This window comes from Halichoerus grypus, chromosome 8 (genome assembly GCF_964656455.1).
Source record: "Halichoerus grypus chromosome 8, mHalGry1.hap1.1, whole genome shotgun sequence".
Lineage (NCBI taxonomy): Eukaryota > Metazoa > Chordata > Mammalia > Carnivora > Phocidae > Halichoerus > Halichoerus grypus.
In genome coordinates, this window is record NC_135719.1 from 134,538,265 (window position 1) to 134,555,998 (window position 17,734).

Here is a 17,734-nt window from a genome sequence, read left to right on the forward strand (position 1 = left end):
CTGCTTGGTGGGATTACAGGTTTCTCCTTCTCTCTCTCTTTTAATGTATATATTTACTTTTATTTTGAAATGTATGCCTTCTCTTGGCTAAAGTAAGAGAGAGTTGGTCTGGTTTTAAAGCATACCCCCAGAGCAGCCTTGTTTATGCATAGTTGACTGTGACAAGCAGCTGCCCCCAAAGTCATCAGTGCCAGGATTTGGAAATTGGACGTAGACCCCTTTTACTTAGGTGTAGGTTATTTGGGGGGTGGACAAGGGCTGAGAGGTGTCAGAAAATTTATAAATGCATCCTGATGCTCTCTCTTCCCCAATATCTCGTTTTCCAGCTACCCGGAGAAAATTATTTTACCTCTCAGAACCTCAATATTCCTTATCTATAAAGTGGAAATCAAACTCTTAGCTCAGAGGGCTGTTTTGAAGGCTAAGGGACACAGCCTTTTAAAGCCCTTTACGTAGTTTCTGGTTTATTTTAACAACTTAAGTACCTGAATCCTTTGTCATTATCAGGACCATGTTTATAGTGCGGCATATTTTTACTGAAAATGTATGGGGATCTAGAGGGCAAGAATTGACAGGGTCTTCCTTAAAAGCAACACCATTGGAATAATAATGAATACCCTTATGAATCTATATGCCAATAGTCCAGACGAGGAGGGGGTGGTCATCCAATGCCCAGGCTATTGGAATTTCCTAAAATAAGTATTTCTCAAAAGGGGGTGCCTGGGTCATTTGTAGATTTGTCATTGAACTCTCAGCAGTCTGGTTTGGGTTGTCTCAATTTTGTCACTCAGATTTGCATCTTGTCTTTCTTTCTGTTTTTAGTTGTTTGGATTTCTCCCAAAGTATTTGTGGCTAAAATTCCTTTTGGACTCTGAGGCTGCCTTTTTTACATAAGCCTTGGATTGGAATCAATAGAATGTCAAGATGCCGGGCACATTCAGCCTAATAGCAGGTGGGTGTCTGCTGGACATGTGCCTGATTTGCCTGACAGTAGCAAATTTAGGCCAGAATTAATGAGCCAGAGAAGGTGCTGTTGGTGTTGCAGGATTTTTGCAGAGTTTTCAGAAGACATTTTGTTTTCTCCTTCTGATGGGATCATGTTTGCTCAAGACATTTGTGTTCACGTCTACACCTGTGCATGTGTGTGTTGTGTGTATATGTTTACTGTGACATAGAGCTGATTTATGATTCGGAAATAACCTTGACACACACACCTAAAAATTGGGCTCGTAAACCTCAATAGAGTTGAGTTTAAGTTAACAGTTTGTCTCGGACTGTTTAATGTTCAAGGAGAAGAAAACAGTCAAATGCTGAGTGAACCCCCGAGGTTTTTGTTTACACTTATCAGGACACATTGCTGTTGTATGAAGAACAATGTCAGAAAACAACGGGTCAGTAGAAGGGAGGTCCTCTGGGTTAAGGGAATGGAGTTATAGCCAGAGACTACTGTGTTTCTCTTGCTTCTGCTGTGTAAAAGATGTTTAACATTGAGAAAACCACCTGCCTTTTGACTTTCTTTTCCTCTGGGTCTTTACTTATGTATCAGGGAGTCAAAAAAGACTAAATATGGAAATGCAAGTTAGGTAGCTGGTGTACATCATAGCTACCCCCTCAGTGGTGGCTTTCTAGCTCATCTACAAAGAGAGAAGAACACAGCGATGGTTCTGGTTTCTTCCCTGCTTATATTTTAGTTGGTCTTTTTGTTTTTCTTACTCTGTGTCTTGCAACAGGCTTTCTCTTCTTTCAGCTTTGGATTTCAAATAGAAACTCAACTCTGGAACCTATGCTTTCTAATCCTTGACCAGGAATGCCCTTTAAATTCCTGTGACCTCCCACAGCGGGATGATATTAAACATCCTGATCTAGATTTTGGCAGAGGATGAATAAAATGGAAATGAGGCTTATGCAAATTAGCTTCCCATTTGTTTGGAGATGGTCTGGGGCAACAGCAGTCATGGAGTATTCCAGGATTCTAGAACAGAGCAAGTGATGCTCTGAATGACAAGCCCGCGGCTTCACATGGCTCATTCCAGGATGCCCATTACCCCAGAGAAGACCGGCCTCTATATTTAGTGGTCAAAGAAAGGAAAACAATAGTTTGACAGTGCCATTGAGTCCCAGTTTAAACAGTTTAGAAAATTCTACCACGTCTCCATTTCTCAGAACAAATTGATGGTTGTTCCCTTCCTTTGGTTCAAAGCCCTAGTCCTCATGGACATTCATAGTGATGAGTGCAGTAATGTTAGCATTGGAGATTGATCCAGGATGAAGACTTCCATTTTCTTCTGGAATAAAAGGTTAAATTCTCCCTTTGCAATGATGATAAAGTTTGTTTTATGGTATCAATTATTTTTAACTTTATAGAAATCGATTTCAATAATACAGTTATTAATATTTATTCAGGAAAAAGGTGTGCATATTTATGGGGATCATGAAGATGGTGCCCAAAGTTCCTTTGCCATATTTCATTGGAATGAAAAAAAATGATCCAGTATTTGGGGTCATTTTGCAGGGTTATTTCTTCATATTATGCTATCCACAATTAGGACGTCTGACAAAAATGATTCTGTCATTTCATTTCAACTTGGGTCGTAGACTTTGAAGGGATGAAGCCTTGGCTGTGGAAGACACCTGGACCTGTGAGCGTGGCTACAATCTGGCATTGATTTTTGTTTCCCTACAGTGAAGGACATGGTTTTCTTTTTGTGGAGTTCGAATTTACCCTGTTTTTTTTTTTGTTTTTTTTCTTGGAGTGTCGGCAAATGGAGAAGTATCATCGTTGCAGTCTATTCGTGGAAAGAACACAGGCTTTGGTGGAAGAACTAATTTTAAATATTTATTTGATGATTATTTTTCTGAATCTCTAAACTGTACATAAGAAGTCCTTCTGGGAGGCACCTGGGTGGTGCAGTTGGTTAAGTGTCATGATGTCAGGGTCCTAGGATCGAGTACTGCATCGGGCTCCCTGCTCAGCGGAGAGTCTGCTTCTCCCTCTCCCTTTGCCCCTCACCCGCGCTCATGCTCTCTCTCTTTCAAATGAATAAAATCTTTAAAAAAAAAAAAAGAAGCCCTTCTGGAATATTCTTAGGAAGTTTAAATGAGAGGATATTCATAGGGAACAGCACCTCTAACAATGGAAGATATTTAGTTCCCACAGCTACCACCCCATATCCTGTGTGATATACCAGGCTTAAGGTATGCCCAGGTCCTGCTCTTAGACGTGCAAGTTGGTGGTAAGGCAAAATGAATGGGGTTTTGATATCATTCTATTCAATAGTTAGATGAGCATTTGTTTGATGTGATATGTCCTTACAGGTATATGATGTGTGTGTATGTGACTGTGTGGAAGTGAGAGAGGACAGGGAGCAGGGGGTGATGGTGTGTTTTGACTTAGGAGCCCCTGCGAAAGTGGTAGAAAGCTTGAGTCAGGGAAACTAAGGGAGAAGTAGAAATGATTTGCTCAATTATTCTTGGGAACCTTTTTCAGCCCCACTCATTGATTTTCATTTGTTCTTAGTGTTTGTTTGAGACAGTAGAACAAAGTGGTTAAGAAATCTAGAATCAGGCCAATCTGGGTTGGAATTCTGGCATTTATTAGTATTTATCTTGGGTCTGTGACTTATCCACTGTGGGCTCAGTTTCTTCATTGGTATAATGGGAATAACTAGAGAACCAACCCTATAATGCTTTTGCACAGATTAGATGAAGACATCTGAAGTGAGGTGTCTGGCGCATAGTTAGGCACTGAATAAATAAATCATAGCTACTGTTGTTGTAACATTACTATGATGTGTATGATGGGGATAATAGTACGATCATATGCAGTTATTATGAGGATTACATGAGATCTTCATGCATTGATTTGTCCTGCAAAGAAAGTGCTCAGTAAAGTCTAGCCATTTTTATTATTAACTCAGGATGAAAGCACCTAATTTTGAGAGATGCTAAGTAGTGGCTGTGGAAAAGAACACCGTTTTAAAGGGTTCTGGGTATGTTAGATATATTTTAATTGTTTAATATATTTCTATGATATTCTGTGTAATTTTTTCAGGAAAAAAAATGCACATTGTTTCACTGCACAACTTTGGAGGTTAAAGCTAAGCTTCCTGCACGAGCCCCTCTTGTGACTTATTGAAAATAGAAAGCCATCTGAAAGAAAAGAACCTGCAGAAAATTCCCGTGTGAGGAGTGAGATTGTCCTTGTGAAGGGTTAGGGCTCTAGCACTTGTATGCAGAAAACCCTTGAAAGATAATCTCCACAAGATGCTGAAAATTACTTGGTGGGGCCGGGGGCGGGGGGTGGGGGGCGTTGGCTGGGGAGACTGACCCTGAAGGAAAGACTGCCTCTCCCAATAATTTCCAAAAATAAATACTTGAGGGACATTTGTTTGTGTATGATGGATTAAATTTTATTCATATAATGTTTATACTATGCTGTGATACTTAAAGAAGCAGAGGTAATGAGAAAAAAAAATATAGGAGGTCCACACATTTTGTTAAATGGGAAAGTAAGGAAACACTTTTAACCCTTTCAGAATCCTTGCTTTTGGTGAGCTGGAATGGGCAGATTTCCCAAATAGTAGCAATCAAGGAATTAATCCATTGAGTGACTGATGGGCAGTCTTTCCCATGATCAGAATTCAAATGTGGGTTAAAGTAATGAATTTTGGGAGCAGAGCACTCCCATTTTGGCAGCAGTTACTGGGAGCTCTAGATACACCCTGAAGAAGACAGTGGATGGCATAGAGAGAAGCTCTAAGCCCGTCCCAGAACTCCTCCTGCATGAAGTCAGGATTAGACTCCCCGTCTGCTTAAGGGGTATTTCTTCAAGGCATTGTGCAAAGAAGAAAATATCCCTTCCTTTATATAACATGAGCACTGCATTTTGACTACAGTGCTCTGGAGAGAGCAAAAGCTGAAACCTCCTGAAAAATCAAGGACAGAAGGAAGAGGAAGCGGGACTTTCTTAAGCTAGTCAGAATCTGACAATGGACAGATGGATGTTTTAAGAATAGGCGGTGATTGGAGCTATTTTTTTTTTTTTTTGGTATTGATTGGCTCCTGCGGTGCACTGGACTGTTTTTATCCCTGCACTAGGATTTATTTATTTATTCCTCCGAGAATAAGGGCTCCCCCCGTTCCCTGGAAGCTGTGAGCTTCCAATCTAGGGAAGCCTCCACAGTGAAATTACTCTCTTGTCTTAACCTCTCTGTTTAAGCCCCTGTGAACTAGGGCTCCTTAGCTACCTGCCTTACAAAATGCAAGCGTTGATTAGTGTTTGCACGGGACTAGGAAATGTCTTTTATGAATGGGATGTGCTCACACCAGGCTGTACAATGTTGACCGGGGGCATTGCGCTTGTAATTGTTTAAATAATTAGCAGAAGAAATGACATGGAAAAGAAACACTGGAAAAACGTGGGGTAATGGTGTCTTCATTCTGTACTTGCGTAAAGCAGTCGACATTGAGTGCCTAGGTTGGGTGACGGGACGCGGTCGGACTTGGCGGTTCTTCCTTCGCCATTTCTGCGGCTCTTTCTTCCCTTCCTGTCTTTCGGGACATGCCAGTATGCCCTCCAGAGCCACAGAGGACAGACATTCTTCTCTGGGCTCCTGTGGCAGCTTCTCTGCTCCCACGGCAGGCCTGCCTGGGTTCGGCAGAGAATTAGTCACTGTGCAGAAGCTGGCTATAGGTGCCCGGTAACACAGGGCTCTGAGTGGCGCTGAAAGCTGCTTTATGAGCCGTGCAGAGTCGGTGTGCATGTGTGCAGGTGCACGTCTGTGAGAAGACTGGGGTGTTGGGGCATCGCTGGCCCGACCTTCGTCAGGCCCTCTGTGTGGGAGCTATATGAGGCTTTTGTGCCCCCTGTTACTTTTCATTGCAGATGGGGCATCGTCCAAAAAAGCATGGACAGGGTGGGCTGGAAGTGCGGGGGGATGGGGGTGGGCATGGGAGAGGCAATGAATAAAGATATAAGAGCACGGAGGAGAGGCAAGAGACAGGCGAGGATTTCTGTGGCAGGGTGAAAGGGTATTTAACTTGGAGCCAGGAAATGTGGTGGGCCTTCTACCGCCACTGCTGCCTGGCCCTGTGACCTTGAACCCTGGTTTCCTTATTTGTAAGATGGTGGTCTAAATAGGTGGAGGCAAGATGCAAGGGAGACATATGCTTGTCCAGCCATCTGTCATCAACACTCATTAAGTGTCTAGTCCCCGAGCCTTCCGAAGCCCTCCCTCCACAGGTCGGACTGAGGTCAGTATCTCCCCTCTGGGTTGGAAGAGCAGTACTGCTTGTTCCAAAGTTTCATTTCTCTTACTAATCTTTTTCAGATTTGGTACATCCCAGACTATCATTTTTCAGGACAGTATTTATATTATCGGTATGCTAATCCTGCCTTCCCTACTCAAAGGGGACTCAATAGTGTTCGGTTCTAATAGAAATACTAAAATTATCCTTATTTCAAAAACACGAAACTTATTTCTGACCACGAATATAAGACACGTTTATTTGCAGATACATAAATAAATCCAAAGTGAAAGAGTAAAATAACCAACAGTTGTAATCTCAGTCCAGAGAATCATTTTGTGTGTGTGTGTGTGAGTGTGTGCATTATATACGCAGGAGGGTATATGTGGTGGGTATTTTATTAGGTATGCTATTACTTAATGTGTTATTTAGAGTTCCAGATTCTGCAAAATAAAGTTTGTTGAGATTAAGGATGGATGAATTTTATTTTCTTCATATTTAGGTATATCTAAATCATCAGAGATTTGACAATGCATTTGGTCCTGGAAGCTGTGACCAGGTTTAGTTGAAGAGCTGGGAAACCAAGGATGGGCAGTTGTATTTTCTTTTCTTTTCTTCCTCTAACTTTTGAGGAATAATTGACAAATACAATTGTATATACATTTTCCTTTCTTAATGTTCTATAGGAATACCATTGCTTCAGGCTTGCTGCTGTCAACTATAATGATAGCAAATATTTTTATATCATTTACCTCTTTGGCATTGGTCCCACTTGTCACACACACATTTATATAACATATATACACACATGTATGTTTTATATATATGCACACATACATATGATTTATATATAATTCTTTTTATAGACGAGGTAAGTGAGGCACAGAGAGGTTAAGTAACTTGCCCACAAGTCACACAGCCAGTGAAGAGTGAGCCAGGCTTCAATCACAGGGCGCTGTGCAACTTGAACTTTTATCAACTCCACTGACCTCATTGACAATGCTGATGTCAGAAATAATGCTCAGTCAATGGGCATAAAGTTTCCATTCTGCAAGATGAATAAGTTCCAGAGATCTGCTGTATAACTCTGTGCCGATAGTTAATAATAGAGTACGATACGCTTAAAATTTTGTTAAGAGAGGTCTTATTCATTGTTCTTATTGCAATAAAATGAAATTAAAAAGAAAAGAAAAACAATGCCCGAAATAGGTGTTTCATAAACCTGATAAAACTCATCTCTACTTATATGCCAATTCTTCCACAGTTTAGGAATTGAAAATATGATGTTTTGTTCTATTTATTTCAAAGTAAAAAGTAAAAGATAAAATGGGGTCTTTGTTTAATTTTTTTTAAACAGTTGAAGTTAGAACACGAGTCAGGCAAATTCTCCTGGGCATGGTAGACGTGGAATCAATTTAGTAATGATCCTGTCATTTGTACAATGGGGCCATGATATTTCTCAAAGTCAGAAGGAAGAAGTTCACATCCAAAAGGTCAACACAGGAAGGTAAGCTGGTTCTCATGGAATTTAGGTGAATCAAAGTAATTCCCAGGTAGCATGTAAATGTTAACAATAGCAGAGATTTTTTTTTTTCTTTTTTAATTATTGGAGTCGGCTTTCCTTTATAGATCAGTGTTCTCTAGCTTGGCTATAGGGGAATCTCACTATTGTATATAACCAATCTCACTTGATATTTGGCCTTTGGTTACATCTTAGGTAAGGTGTTATAATTTCCAGTTTTATCATCAAATGAGGAAGCTCAGTTTATACTGTTTTCAAAATGATATTAAAAAAACACATTTACATACTTCCAGGGTTTCAGAAAATAGGCGGAAATAGATGTTAAGCTTGAAACTGCTTGGTCATCCAGTTTGTAGATGGCTAAGGAATGAAAAAAAAAAGAGTTCATCTTGGTCACACTAATTGACTCTGACAGCAGACACCAGTGTGCCAACCACTCCAAAGAATTCTTGTGGACGAGCTACTTCTGCTGTCCGAGATTTTTCTTATTTGTTTTGTTTGCTCATTTGATGTATAATCTTGTGGTTTCTGGTCCCCTTCTCCATCTAAAGCAGAAAAACATATTGGATTCTTAGGTCATTTTAATTGGAACTTGCTCTCCAAGTCCTAACTATTTCAACAAATTAAAGGACTTGACTGGAATTCTTTTTTTTTTTTTTTTTTAAGTGAACACTTTGCTGTTACTCAAACCCTACCACAGGGTCAGCAGACAAATGCCATCTGTCTCTTTAGATGTGGTCACAGTTGACAGTTCAAAAGAACAAAATCAAAACACTTTAAGACCTGAAATCAAAACTCATCCTTGGAAGAAGAGCTCATATTTCAAAGATGATATTAAAATGATAATAATTTTAATATCCCCTTTTAGCATAAATTTTTCCTGATTAAACACTACCCATAAGGCTATATTGTTTTCATCATCCTTTTAGTGAGATCTCTGGAACGCCTGTGTGGTGAATGATGAGGAAACGTTCTAAACATGCTTTTATTTTAGCTTCCTTTTTTTTATTTTTGGTGATGGGATTAGATTAAAATATTCTGGAATGAACCACATTTGACTATTTGAGTCCTGAATTTTATTTTGTAGTACTATTACAACTTGAAATGAGTGATTCCTGTTGTGGCCTTTTATGTTTTCTGTCTTCATGCATTGTTAAAAGAAAGACACAGCACTGTTATTAATACAAATTAATAAAAAAATACTTCCAATCCAATCAGGCTTCCAGGAATTGGATGAAGTGCTTTGCTTGGATGATGTCGTACATTATCTTCATCCACCTTTCAAGATAGGTTCTGTTACATTACTATTTATTACCTTTATGCAGATCAGGAGACCTGGGCTTCCAGAAGGTCACTAACTTGTTCAGTGTTCTATGACTAGTTCAGGGTTTCTTCACAACAGTGCAATCGACAGTTTGAACTGAAAAGCTCTTTGTTGTGGGGTGCAGTGCTGCTTCCTGCAGGAGATTGAGCAGCATCCACGGACCCTACCCACCAAATGCCAGTAGTACTCCCAGTCATGACTTGAAAATGTCTCCAACGTTGCCAAATATCTTCCAAGGGAGGGGGGCAAAATGGCCCCTGTTGAGAACCACTGCACTGGTTATGTGGTGGAGCTTGGGAATGTCTTAGGTTAATTCCCTTCCTCTTAGCTCCTCCATTGTACTGCTTCTCTCTGTTCATATAGCACATAGCTACAGCTCTCAGCTCTTCTTGACTCTTTCTCTCCCCTGCCCTTTCTTTTCTGAACTTAGAGTTTTTGCCCTTAGTAAGTGGTCACTATGTCTGCTTGTTCATCTCAATAATGGGCTAAGTGCGGTGATAAACACCTTCCTATTCTCTTTGTGGGTGTAGTCAGTTAAAAAAGGGGTAGGAGTCTACACATCCTGAAGACAATAGCACACGCAGAGCAGCATGCATGAAGAAACATACAGTGAGCATTTTTTAAATTGCTCATCTCACTTGCCTTGCTGAGTATATGCTTGGGTTATGTAGTAGTCATGTGTTCACAGAGTAGACTTCGAATCACTGTTGCCTGTGAATTGCTGACTGGCCTTGAGCAAGTCACTGAATCGTCCATGTTTCCTCTTTTTTTGTCGTTGTTTTGATGAAATGAGAACCATTCTTCTAACATAATGCCTCTTACTTTTGATTTTGGAGAGTGGTGCAATGTTCACAGCAAAACACTTTGAAAAGAATTCTGAGGCATCCAATTTATTGAAAACTAAATGTAATTTTTGAAAGACAAATCATTATTCAGTGGAACTGATTTTCAAGATGAAATGGTGCATTTGTCCGCCATTGATCTATAAAGTTGAAGAAAGCCAGGAGGTAGTGACCCAAAGCTCTCCCAAGCTATCCTCAGCTTGGTTTCAGTTTTCTCAGGATTAAACACTTTTTCAGGCTTTATAGTCACTGAGGACTTGGACAAATATCATTTTGAAAAAATGGAATGAAAACACACACCAGTGGTGTCTTGATGTTGGTGTCATCTGTTCATTTGACAGAAGCTGAGGACATAGCTTGCCCTCTTCCAGTGTAAGTGTGTTTGAAGTGCATTGTCCTGTGGGAATTCATTCTCCACAGAAAGTCTGCTGTGAAAAAGAGTCTGAACTCTGAGAATCTGAAGATGCACAGGCAGGGGAAGGACCACAGCCCTGCCTGTTGCTTGGTAGGTTATGGAGCAGGTTCTTATTAGCACTTGAAGCGTAACTTAGGTGAATGCTTAGGTGATCAGAAATCCCATCACCTTCAGCCTGCAAAATAGCCGTCAAATTGTTCTTGTCAATTAACATATCAGATAGCTGAGAATAAAACAAACCTTTATATACCTAGGTTAGTAGGCGACTAAATGGTTCTCCTTATTGCTTTTGATTTATTGAGTGGCAGGTGTACATGAGTACTTAATTTATAAATGAGATTCAGTTTTGTCTACTAAATATATAGCATTTTTATTGCTTAATAAATATTTCTTGAGCTAAGTCCTGACTCTTATGGATGTGAGGAATAAAGGGGCATTATGCTTACATAGAATGCTATATAAATTTAATATACATTTATCTTGTTGTTTTAAACACATATAACAGTCAAGAAATGAATGACTCACTCCACTAAATTGAAATAACAGAGTAAATTGCAAATTGATTTTTTAAGTGTCAAATTAAATATCTGTCTACATAGTAGTTGATTTCACCCTGCCTGAAATGGGTCATTAAAATAGATGGGACAGGAAGAAAACAAAAATCTTTTATAAGATTTTTTTTTTAAAGAAAACACGTGATAGGATAGATGGCTTTCTTATTTTTTAATGTTAATCAATACATTCTGTGACGACAGAAGAGAAAATAGAATAAGGAAATAACTCTAGAAAAGGAAGGAGGCAGTTTCTCCTTTGTTCTGCCTTTTACATCATCCCAGGGGCCACATACCCGCTTTCTCTCCCCATCCGGTAGCAGTTAGGCTTCATGTTGTGGGACACACAGTATATAATGACCTCCTCCCTCCTTTCCATCCTTAACAGGTAAGAAGAATTGGTACACCCTTTCACCTTTGATGATAAAAGTGCATCAACTCAGAATAAGTGGGGTCTGGTATGTGCAAAGAAGTATTAGCATTACTTGCTCAGTCAAAAACTAACCACATGAATTCTGCACCTGTTCACGCAGGATGCCACACAGAGTGCCCTGAGGGATCTAGACGTGGAGAATATACTGCTTAGCCAGTTCCATGAGCTCAGGGCTTTCTTCACAGTCAATCCACGGTATTTTAAAATCACATAAATATTTCGCATAGTATTTTCAAATCAGTGGATGGCAAATACACAAAATATGTCTTCATCTACTGTATGTACTACAGGCCAGTTCACATCTGGATATGGGGCACATTTTCTTTCCTTTTAGGCCATACAGTTGCCACTGGCTTATACTCTGATTTGTTAAGTTGACGTTAACTTCAGAAGAAAGGAGGAAAAGATGATTTGATTAGATGTCTATATAAAATATCTAGATTAAGTTTTCATTTATTTGAGCATAGCTTTCAAATGGTTAACTAATGAGTTTTTAGACTTTTCTTGAAACTTCCAAGTTTTTTTTTTTTTTTTTTTGTCATGCCTGTGTACTCTACTCTGTGTTGCTTTTGAAATTCCATGAAGATAACAGCTGCCTCTTCCTCATGATATTCAAACTCTGTTTCTGTACCTCATCTCCTGGCTGCATGGCCTGTAGGTTAATTTAGGGTTTACCAAACCTTTCATATGATTTTTTAAATACAACTGGAACCCTATTGATTTGATAAGATTGAAACATGTTGAGCCAAAAACAGTAGGTGCCAGCAGAATTTTAAATATGTCATGTATTTCTGGGGATTGGAAATATTGAAGGGATATTGTTGAATATAGTCTACCTGGGAACTAATTAATAACGTTTTATAGATTTAGGGCTCTTTACACCATTGCCCACCTTTAACTATTTCTTTTGGTTATTTAGCATTATTTACATGGCTCTTGTCTTGTATGTGGAATGTATGTGCATGTGTGTCTTTTGAGTATGATGTGTGCCTGAGTAGAGCTTCGTTGAACTGCTTCCCCTGGTATCCCTGTGCCCAGTTCCCTCCTGCCTACAAGTCTCAGCTCAGATGTCCTGTTGAAAATGCACACACTCCAGGGTGCCTGGGTGGCTCAGTTGGTTAAGTGTCCGACTCTGACTCTTGGTTTTGGCTCAGGTCATGATCTCAGGGTCCTGGGATGGGGGCCCATGTTGGGCTCCACGCTCATCGGGGAGTCGGCTTAAGGATTCTCTCTCCCCCTCTCCCTCTGCACCACCATCCCCTCCCACCCAACCCTGCCCCAGCTTTCATGTGCACACTATCTCCTAAATAAATAAATGAATCTTAAAAAAATAAATAAATAAAATGCACCCACTACAAAAAATAAATAAATAAAATGCACCTTCATCACACACCCTAAATCCCTCTTACTGTAGTTGGTGCTCAATAAACAGTTGGGGATTTTTTTCCCTGAGCTCTGAAAGAAGTTCAGCCTTTATAGTTGCCCCAGTCTCTGTCATTTCCATTTGAGGAATATACATGAGGCTTTTATGTTTTAGTACTTTTGATTCTAAGCCCCTCTCCTATTTACATTTCATATAATCCTGAAAAAACTAAAGTTTTCTTTATAGTTCCATACACACCCACACTAAATTAGTAGGAGATGTGTGTGATATGTCAGAACAACCCTGGGTTTTGGGAGTTGCATAAGCCTAGATTCAAGAGCTGAAGACTGATGGTTATAATCTGTGTGAATTTGAGCACATTATTTCACTTGTCTTAAATTTAATGTTTTGTTTTGTTGTTGTTTTTTTTTTTAAATCTCAAAATTGGGTTAGTCATAATGACCTACAAGTAATTTGTGAGGATTAGTGGTAGGATGTAAAAAAATGAGAAGGTGGGCTTGGCATTAAGAACGTGCTCAGTAGTTGGTAGGCACACATTTTGAATATATATATGTATGCTTATTTATTTTATGTTTGTGTATATGCACAGAGCTCTGAGAAATCATGGATTTCAAAGATACAGAAGAAAGAATCCTTTGAAGTCTATATGAAAAGAGCTTAGGAATTAATGTCCCTCTTTTATCCAAGCTATAAGTGCCTACCATGTTCAAAGAGCATCAATAGGATTAATATTCAGAATTTTCTTTGAAGTCCTAATACAGAAGGGCCTGGAAATGAAACCCATAGCTATTTCTATAGGGGGATAACTTCTTAATATCAAGTAACAGGCCCGGCGGGAAAACTAGGCCATTTCTGGTTTGCTATATTTTCCTGTTTTTACATATACATTCTCTTGGTGCCATGAAGAAGGTTGAGAGGGGTTCAGTTGACTGGCAAGAGGTGAGTGTGTTCCTTGCTTGGTCTGGAGCTTAGAGTCAACTTCCACAAATCCCCTAAGGGTGGGCTTGAGGGCCTTTGAGAATTCTGCAGTTCGGATTGGGCTCATTTTCATTCATCTTCAGACAAGCTTTAGGCCTGCATCTCTCAGGAAATTATAGTTCATTTTTTGACTGTTCAGGAAGGACCTTTTAAAATACTGCACAGGTCAGGGAGGTGGCATCTCCCCAGGGGCCAGGAAACGGCTCCTCTGAAGTCCAGAAGTGGTTTGTTTTCACGTGCTATCTACTCTTCCAGATCTGGAGAATGACCGAGAACCCGTCCGCAGGGATTGAGGTGGGAATCATCAGCCCTCATCTTCACAAGAAAGTTACAATGAATCAAGCATTTCTGTAAATATTAAAACAGTTGTACACACCCTTTTCATGTAGTTTGTTTTTGTTTTTGCTTTTGTTTTCTTCTTTTTGAGATGCTCTAGCACATTTGCTATTTGTCCTGCCTCTGCCTTGTAGAGTCAGGGATCAAACGAGATTAGACACAAACACAAGACAGGCTTTTTTTGAAGTAACCTCTTCTTCTTCCTTTTCTTTCCTTTTGTAATGTAGAAAAAGGACTTCAATGTGAATTTATTTTTTGAATTTTTCCAATGCACAAATAAATAGAATTTCAGACTAAAAAATTTTGAAGTAACTGAACCCATTATCTTTTGAAAGACTTTTTTTTTTTTTTTTTTTTTTTTTTTTTTAGCATTTTCACTGTTTAAACTCTTTCTGCCTATCACCATGGTACCTGGGAGAATTTGGATATTTCATAGGCAGGCAGTTACCATGCAACCGCACAGATCAGAACATGCTAGCGGTGCCTTGCTTGTTATGTGATGTGTTGACTTTCAATTGATTTTAAGCACACTTTAAATGGTAATGAGAATGCTGAGCTGGGAGATAGCATATGGCTTTAACAATTTGGTTCTAAGAAAGCAGGCAAACCTTTAAAAATGATAGAGTTTCATGATAGTGAAAGTCAAGGTGAAATCTGAGTGTTTGAATGACAAACTATTTCTTCCCTTTCTATTATTTTCAGCTGTGCCTTTATTATATTTTATTGTGTTAATATGAAAGAAATAAAGAGGAAAACCAAAATTTGCTATCGAAGTTTGGATCAAATTAAATATGACATAAGGCTTTGTTCAAAAGGTATGACTCCTTTGGTACTTTTGAACTCAAATCATCCTTTCAAGCAAAATTTAATATGAAAAGTCAATTAAAATATAATAAGGAAAAATGTAGTTCAAGGAGCTGGAAAATGAGAGAAAATGTATTCAGACCGTGAAAGAAAGATGAAGAGAAATATTAGCTATTTAGGCATGAACTACATTTATGTGTATAGCACTCAGTATATATTCTCTGATTAACCGGGAGAACTATGTGAGTAAATGAGATGAGCCACTTGGAGATATTTGCTTTCCTCATGAGGAAATACATCATGGGGGTATCATTCCTGAGTTTGTTTTCTTCATTTGTTCTACTAGATTTTACTGACTGCCGTTCCCAGTTAAATAACAAAAATCTGTGAAGTTATTTTTTTTCTTAAACTCTCCTATTTTCATAGTTTAAACTTAATCCTGGAAATAAAATGCAGTCAGTCTTTGAGAGATTTCAGGGCTTAAACAACTCGTGAGAAGTCCTGTCTGTTCACAGATTCACAGAGGCACCACGCTTCTCTACAGTTCACTCACTCACTTCTACTTCTGCAGAAATCTAAAGATATTGGCGAATTTTACAGTCAGATGTGTGGCTTAAAATTATATACTGATAGGATGTTACAGCTGAATGGGATTGCAGAGAGGATATGCTCTGGTGGCATTTTTACACCAACAAAATTGATTTATTTACAGTCATAAATAAAATTTCTGCAGTTGGGAAAGATCTCCTCTGTTTTAGACTCAGGTTGGTAGCTCTATCCTTGTTACTATTTAAATGTAGTCATTGCCTTTGAAACTCTTTTACTCTAGTTACTTCATGTAGAACAGCTTACATCCAGTGATGAAAGTAATGATTATCATTTATTGTGCACTCAGTCCATTCAGGCCATTTACTAAGTAAACACTTTGTATAGATCCCCTCTTTTAATCTTTATACCCACGTTGTAAGGAATTTTTGGATTAGAGGAATTAAATGATTTGCTGAATGTTTGCCTACCGCTCATTAATGACAGAGAAGGTGTCTGGACATACAAGTCTGTCTGACTCTATTTATTCATCCTTGAATTAAACACATTTCTTAATTGAGTAAAGTCATTCTACTGGAATTCTAAACTTCCTTAGATTTTCAAGTGATTTTAGATTGCAGAGTACAAGCCATACTTATCAGAACCCAGGTACTAGAAGCAGATTCAGGAAACCAAGTCTTCTCTGTCATCCTTCCTCATCAACACATCAGATTCGCTCTATGTATTGTGGGGCTTGGCTTCTGATGGTAACATTCAGATGCTGTGAGAAATTTCTTTAAATCTCAAAGCTAATTCTCAGTTGGACCCAACAGGTGGCACTCCATCCCTGGGACTCATGGGATTTTCAAGCTGAAAGAGACCTTAGGCATTGTAACAATCTTCTTCCTATTATGGTTTTAATACTCAAGAAGAGATATTAAATGACTCCCCTCAAGGCCACACATCTAGTTAGTGACAACACTAAGACAAAGACCCAAGTCTCTGGAATCCATGGCTTTACCTCTTTCTACTATTCAGACAGCCTTCCTTTAAAAAGTATTGTCGAGTAGTAGATTTAATCATATACAACATATTTCATGCAGCTATACATCAGGGTGAAATAGGGGAAGTGGTTTTTTGTTTGTTTTAAATTCAGATGGCAAATGCAAACGGCTTTTGGCCCCATGAAACACTCTTGACTCAGTAGGCTAAAAATATTTTCCAGTGTCAGAGATGGCCATGTTCTGGTTGTTTCATCCCTAGACCATGCTCAAGAATAGTATTAATAACCACCATAAAGCTGGTGACTACCGTAGATAAACCATGTTGCTATTGCTAATTTTTAAAGTAACTCTGTAAGGTAGATATCATTATCCCTGTTTACGGAGAAAACCATGACTCAGCTTAGTTAAATGATTTTTACAATGTCATATAGCTACTCATGAGAATATTCAGGAGTTTAACGCTGGTTTCTCTAACTATAAAGCTTACATGTTTCCCTCTATACCACGTTGGCCTAACAAAATTAAAGTTAATTAATGCTGAAGAATTATCAAGTACATCTAACAATGCCACTCACAGCAAAATTAATTCCTCCTTCTTAAATTGCCTCTTGGACATTCAGTTTAACCATCATTCATCTCTGTTTTCTTTCTCTCATCAGTGAGTTAACGAAAGCCTGTATATTTTACATGTGAGGAAATCAGGTCACGGTAAGATTAAGTAACTCCCCCAAGATCACATGGCCAGAAAGTGGCAAATCTGGGATTTCAATCCAAGACCCAAATAAAAAAGATAGGCTGCATCCAGCTATGAAAAAGTTTAAATGACAGTATCTTCACAAGCAGTGGAAATAAAATTTTGAGTGGGGCAATACAATGATACTCTCAGGATATTCATATAAGTAGAGAGTGGTTAGAAAGGAGAGACTGGGGACAAGGAGATATGAGACAAGTGTAGTTTAGCTCTTTATGGGGTTATCAGCCAATATATGAAGAGGGAGTTATAAAGGAAGAATTGACCTCACTAGTGACTCATGTGGGTGGTAAGTTAGGAGGAAGTAGAAAGAGTGGGTGCCACTACTGTGGGTAACTGAGGAGATGTCCATGTTGTTGGTTGAAATGGAAAAGTCAGAAGAAGAGCTTGAGAGATTGAAGTTCCAGATGGATGTATGGATGCTAATGTCTGTGGGTTTGGAAATCAGTTCAGATGTATCAATGTTGAACTGGGTTGAAGATTTGGAATCCAGCTTTATACATGTAATCATGTATTAAAGAGAAGGTTCATGAGGGTAGATCTATAAGGACTGTCCACATTTTGGGGGTTGGGAGGAAAACAGATGTGGTCAGAAAAGTAAGAAGAAGACTAAGAGGGT

General features: G+C 39.0%; 2 protein-coding genes across 3 annotated transcripts in view; both read left to right on the plus strand.

Annotated features, from left to right (window-relative positions):
- Positions 1 to 14,075, plus strand: part of LOC144378874 (uncharacterized) — a 57,465-nt gene extending 43,390 nt beyond the window's left edge. Inside the window, exon 2 of one of the 2 annotated variants that reach the window (XM_078054061.1) lies at positions 13,951 to 14,075. In XM_078054061.1, coding sequence (XP_077910187.1) covers positions 13,951 to 14,049 — 99 coding nt within the window. In that variant the 3' untranslated portion in view covers positions 14,050 to 14,075. Of the gene's footprint in view, positions 1 to 822; positions 1,084 to 13,950 lie in introns of those variants that run through there. The other variant, XM_078054062.1, reaches the window with a different exon arrangement.
- Positions 1 to 17,734, plus strand: part of FLRT2 (fibronectin leucine rich transmembrane protein 2) — a 94,765-nt gene that overhangs the window by 49,062 nt on the left and 27,969 nt on the right. The gene's annotated exons all lie outside the window — the stretch shown is intronic.